Source organism: Vombatus ursinus, unplaced genomic scaffold, assembly GCF_900497805.2.
Source record: "Vombatus ursinus unplaced genomic scaffold, bare-nosed wombat genome assembly UNPS02014845.1, whole genome shotgun sequence".
NCBI lineage: Eukaryota > Metazoa > Chordata > Mammalia > Diprotodontia > Vombatidae > Vombatus > Vombatus ursinus.
The window spans coordinates 5352152-5358151 of NW_020954623.1; the positions used below are offsets into that span (position 1 = coordinate 5352152).

Consider the following 6000-nt stretch of genomic DNA (forward strand, 5'->3'; position numbering starts at 1 on the left):
CCCAATAGTCCAGGTGCTGGGTAATAACCATTAAACAACTCAGCTGAATCGAGCAAAATGGTGTCTGGGTTTTGTGGCACTCAGTCTTCCAGGCTTTCCATGGACCAGGGCCTATAGCTTCAACCTAGTTGGGGTGTGGCAGGTGTGGCCACAGCCTTCACCCTCAGGTTTGATTTGGCTATGAAGAAACGAGCTCTAAGTGTCAGGTTACAGATGAGCTTCTGCAAAGGGAGTCAGATGTTTTTAAACAGAGATAATCCCAGCCGACATTCCAACAGCATTCTAAGTTGGGCAAATGGCTGTCTGTACCTTATCTCATTTGGTTCTGACAACAAGCCTATGAAATAGATACTACAAGTATTTTCTCCATTTTATAGATGAGGAAACTGAGGCACAAAGAGGTTAAGGAAAGTTTCCCCTTGGCCATAGAGCTAAGAGTTATCAGTCAAATCTTCCCCAAGTCTTTCCTGCACCTAAGTCCAGCTCTCTGTCCTCCATACCATGCTGCCTCTCAGTATAAAATACCGTGCCACAGCTAAGCTTCTCCCCAAATCGTCTTGGCCCAGCCTTGCTCACTTCTTCAGTCATGATGCTAACTAATAATGAGATGTCATAATGTCATTTCATCTGTCTAGGGGACACCAGGATGGGGGGACAGGACCCCATCAAGTCCAGTTTAGTCTTGACAGGCTCTGAGGGGTGCTCATGTCCCTTCAAACCATCTCTAGAATTATGGAGAACTACACACGGCCAGCTAGCTGTGCCTCTTTATGTTCAGGGAGATGATGGAAATACCAGCCTGACAGTACTTGGGACAAAAATAGATTCTTCCTCCTAACAAATTCCTGCAGAAAGGCTTCCTGAGGTCTAATTACCCCCAATCTTTCACTGATGCAACACAGCATCATTTTCAATACAATGAAATGAGAATAATTAACAGCATTGAAGTGCCTTACCCCAGAAAAGAGCCTTGAAATGCAGCTTGGTGAAAAGGATGGAGAGGTGACCTTACAGCCAGGAAGGGCTGGGGTCAAGTCCCCCCTGACCCATCCGCATTATGGCACCCTGGGCAGATGCCTTCATTTCTCTGCCCCAGGCAGTCTCTGATACTCCAAGTGAAGAGAATGCATCCACCTTCATTGCGCTTGCTAGAGGGAGTTTCTCACTGGGAGCTCTTTAGACTGATGAAATCACAGCTCCAGTTCCTTTTTTTAAAAGAGCCTTATTTTCTCTGAGTTTCACTGTCCAGGCAACGGTAGAAAACTTGCATGTTGGTCCAATATCTTAGCATGATGATTATTTATCACTAACAACAACAAAAATAAGAGTTTATACAAGCGCTTTAAGGTTTTCAGGGCCTTTACACGTGTTACCTCATCGGATCCTCACAACAACCCTGGGAAATAGGTAGGTGCTATTATTATCCCCATTTTACAGGTAGGATACTGAGGCAGGCAGAGGTTACGTGATTTGCTCGGGGTCATATATCTGGCAAATGTCTAAGGCAGGATTCAAACTCATGTCTTCCTGACTCCAAGTCAGGATGCTCAATTCAGCTGCCTAAGTAAAGATTGTGTCAAAGCCACCTACCTGAGCAGAGACCTCAAGAAGAAGACAGATGACAGGAGCATTTGACATTTGAAAGGCGTGCTGGAGAGAAATCACGTCCACGCGGAAGTGATTAATTTTCAATGAAACAACCAAGATGCTTTACCCAGAACTATTCTCAATGTTCTCGGGAGCTTATTAAGCCTTTCTCTGAGCCATAATTAGCCCCAATTTGTAGACACGGATGCTCAAGGAGGAAGTGGGTTTGGCCAAGAAAGAACAACCACAAACCCCAAGAAGCAATTCCCATCCCAAACTCTAACAGGAAAACCAAGGAAATCATTGGAGATGATTCATTGTAGGTGAAGAAGCAGATAAGCAAGCATCTGTGTGTTTTTCTTTGCCTTTTGTCTGCAGCACTCCCTGGGACCCCGGGCAGTCATTCTGGGCTGTTTAACCATTGGTTCAGTGGACACAACGGTTCTGGGCCCCCACCCATGCACAAGCTCTGTTCCTTGACCACAGAGGACAACCCTCCTCTCCCCCATGGCCCATAGAGGTCTGGTCTGAAGCTTCAGACTGCCAGCACTGCTACGGTCATCAGAGTTGTTCAAACCCAGGGAAGTGATGACCTCATTTCAATGTGGCTGCTGAGCAGGGCAATGTTTGTCTGTTATAGAGAGAGCTCTGCTCTGCTGTGCCCGATGTAACCTGGCTCCAAGAATTCGCAGTGTCGCATACGCTGTCTGGACAAACAGGGAGAATCAGAAAACCTGCTCACCAAAACCCTGAGCTGAAGCTGTTTACTCTCCCACCAGCCCCAGGAAGGTCTGGACTTGCTCTGTTTTAACTTGTTCCAAGTCTACTGGAGACATCAAGGGCTTCTGCTACCTCGGGGGATGTGCATTCTTGTCTAGACTCCCTGAATGGGGCGGAGAGGGTCATGAAATATTCATTGGTAATAATGAGAGGTCCTTCTCTCAGCAGTAGTACCAACATTATGTCCCTTTAGTGATGTTTCAGAGGACACAGAAATAGAGGAAATGGATAGAAGGAGGTCACAAGAAATCCATTCTAACAGGACCATCTTGTGGGCTTTTCTATGGCAGAGAAAAAAATCATTCAGGACATCTCGGCTGGTTAAAAAGAAGAGGGATCCCCAGAATAGACTCTTATTACCACTGGAGCCCACTGTCTCCACTCCAAGGCCGCTAGCTGGCTTACCTTCCCAAAGCTCCCCTTGCCGATTGCTCGGAGGATCTGGAAGTGGTCAAAGTTCACTAAAAAACAAAACAAAGGCATTTAGTCAGATTTCAAGAGTCTTTCCAAATATTGACTATCTTCTTTCTAAAGAGTCAGAATACTTCAACCAGCCTTTTGTCTCCCCATCAACAACTTATGCCCCAGAGCACTTTTGCTGACAAAGGGCTGCTCAAAGATGTTCTATCTGAATGCCTGAGTCCAGCCAAAACTCGGACAGTCTGTTTTCATCTAGGCAGAAGACTGACTCAAGACTAAATTACAAGACTTCCAGCCAAGTTAGGGGCCTGAATGGAGGCAGATCACCCAGCTTCCAAATACCTACTCCAGCAAAAACCTTCAAATAACACCAGGTTGAATAATGATCAAGAAATCCAATAAGAAACCGTAGTAAGTGGATTCTTACATCTCCAGAACTATACAAAATGATGACCAGAAGCCCACCAGCAAAAGGAAAGGGGGCCACCAACAATGCCAATGCAGGGTAACCTCTCAACAAAGCCAGAGACTGGCTGGAGACACATGTAACCTCTAAGACTCCAGACTAAATCAGTAAGAGCAGAGGCTTCCTCTGAGGAAACTCTAGGGTGTTTAGGAACCCAAAGGGCAGGCCCTGGAAGCTATCAGGAATGGCCTCAACAAGCATGGGCATGGATACCCCAGAGATGCCAGAGAAGATCTGGAAGACCCAAAGGGCTCAGACTCTAAGATCCAGGGATTCCTAACCTCATTAGGTGGAGGTCCACACAGGAATTCAGATAAGCCAAGGTGAAACCAAATAGAATTCTCCTTCCCATCCAAAAGTACAGCAGCCTGACCCTGGCAAAGCCCCAGTTTAGGCATTAAGGCTGCAGCAATGAGCAAATTGGGGAAGACATCAACCAGTACAAAAAACAAATACTTTAAATATAGAGATGCTCTAAAATCCAAACTAAAAGTAGCTTAATAATAAATATTATTATAAAATTATTATACTGTTATATAGCATTATAATAGTTTAATAATAAATAAATTAAGAGGATTTTCCACAAGGGCTACATGAACACCTAGAAGAAATGAACACCAGAAATAATAAATTAAATAAAAGGTACAGGGAAAGAATTAAGAGGAGAAAATTAGCTTAGAAAGTGGTAAACCTTACCCAAGTAACAGACTCCCTGAGAATTAGACTAGACCAAAGGTAAATCAATGACTCCATAAGACAAAAACAGATCTTAGAATAAAATCAAAGGACTGAAAAAATGGGAAAAAAATATAATACACGTGCCATAAAGGAAACTATGACTCTGGAAAATAAGTCAAGGAGAGATCATTTAAGAATGATTAGATTCCCTGAAAAATATGATTAAAAAATCTAGACACCGTATTTCAAAAAACCAAAAATGAACACTGCCCAGATTTATTAGAACCAGATAGCAGTCAAGATAAAAAGAATCTACCAATCACATACTGAAAGACACCCCAAATGGGGTAGCTAGGTGGTACCACAGTATGAGACTTGGAGTCAAGAAGATCTAAATTCTAATCCTGCCTCAGGCAGTGACTCACTATGTGACCAAGCTCAGACTCTGACTAGCAAGTCACTGAATTTCAGCCCCAGTTCACCCATCTGCAAAATGGTGATAAGAACAAAACCTACCTCACAGGGTTATATAAAGATCAAATGGAATGATACATACAAAGCACTTTGTAAACCTTAAAGTAATACATAAATGCTACCTGCTGTTATTGTTATCATTATTATTACCAACAACAATAATAAAAGGTCTTAGGAATGTTATAGCAAAAATTCTCAACGTCCACATCAACGAAAAACTATTACATACTTCCAGAAAGGAGTTCAAGTACTAAGGAAATAAAGTCAAAGTCACTCAAGACACAGCTGCTTCTACTATAAAGAACAGAGGAGCTTGGAAAGACGATATTACAAAAGGCAAAAGATATGGGCTTAGAACCAAAAATAATCTCATTTGCAAATCTGACAATTTTATTTGTGAACCCTCTGTTGTTGTTCAGTCATTTTTCAGTGGTGCCTGACTCTTCATGACTTCATTTGGAATTTTCTTGGCAAAGGTACTGGAGTGGTTTGCCATTTCCTTCTCCAGTTCATTTTACAGGTGAGGAAACTGATGCAAACAGAGTTAAGTGATTTACCCATGGTCACATAGCTAGTAAGTGTCAGGGACCAGATTTGAACTCATGAGGATGTTTTCCTAACTTCAGGCCCAGTACTCTATCCACTGCACCACCAACTGCTCCCAAATATAACTCTGGATGGGAGAAATGGATTTTTAGTGGAATAGTGAACTTTGGTGGAATAGAGGACTTTCAAGCTTTTCTGATGAAAAGACCATAGCTGAGTTGGAACTTTGAAATGAAATAGTTATGAGAAAAAGGAGGGCTATTCAAACTTTTTTTTTAATGCACAGAAGAGAACAAAAAGAAGTTTGAAAGGAAATACAAACCAGCAGAACAGTTTTGAAAGACATGTGTGGAACTTATTATAGACTTTGAAAATAAAAAGCAAGTGGTATGAAATGAAGACCCATGGTCTCCTATGAAATCTTCTGTTTCACGTTCTGCTACATATATAGGTGTGCATGTGTGTGTGTGTGTGTGTGTGTGTGTGTGTGTGTGTGTGTCTGTATGTGTGTAAGGTCAGAAAAAGAATACAAAATTTTTTAAAAGATGGCAGGTGTTCACAGCAAGGAGAACTGTTTGCAAATTCATAAGCTACACAGTTTCTAGATCTCTTCAGAAAGATAATTGGATAATTGTTTATCAACTCTATCATTCACACTTCATGTTTTCTTATAGGGGCCAATGTCTGAAAATACTTACCCTCACTCCAAGATATATAGTGGTAAAAATTCAAACACACGTTCACTAATTGATGAGCATTAATAAATAATTGAGTTTGAATGTCAAAGGCCTCAGCTTCCTCAACAACATACAGGGAGTCCTTAACCTGGACTCTGTATACTTTTTTGTATATTCATATACACCTGCACTAGATAGATAGATAGATAGATAGATAGATAGATAGATAGACAGACAGACAAACAGAAAGACAGACAGATAGATAGATAGATAGATAGATAGATAGATAGATAGATAGATAGATAGATAGATAGTTAGATAGATAGATAGATAGATAGATAGATAGATAGATAGATAGATAGATAGATAGAT

General features: G+C 41.6%; 1 protein-coding gene across 1 annotated transcript in view; it reads right to left on the reverse strand.

Moving 5' to 3' along the window:
* The window catches only part of STK32C (serine/threonine kinase 32C), a 183969-nt gene that overhangs the window by 84656 nt on the left and 93313 nt on the right, over nucleotides 1-6000 (reverse strand). The window contains exon 2 of the mRNA XM_027840491.1: nucleotides 2773-2828. Within this exon, the coding sequence (XP_027696292.1) occupies nucleotides 2773-2828 (56 nt within the window). The remainder of the gene's footprint in view (nucleotides 1-2772; nucleotides 2829-6000) is intronic.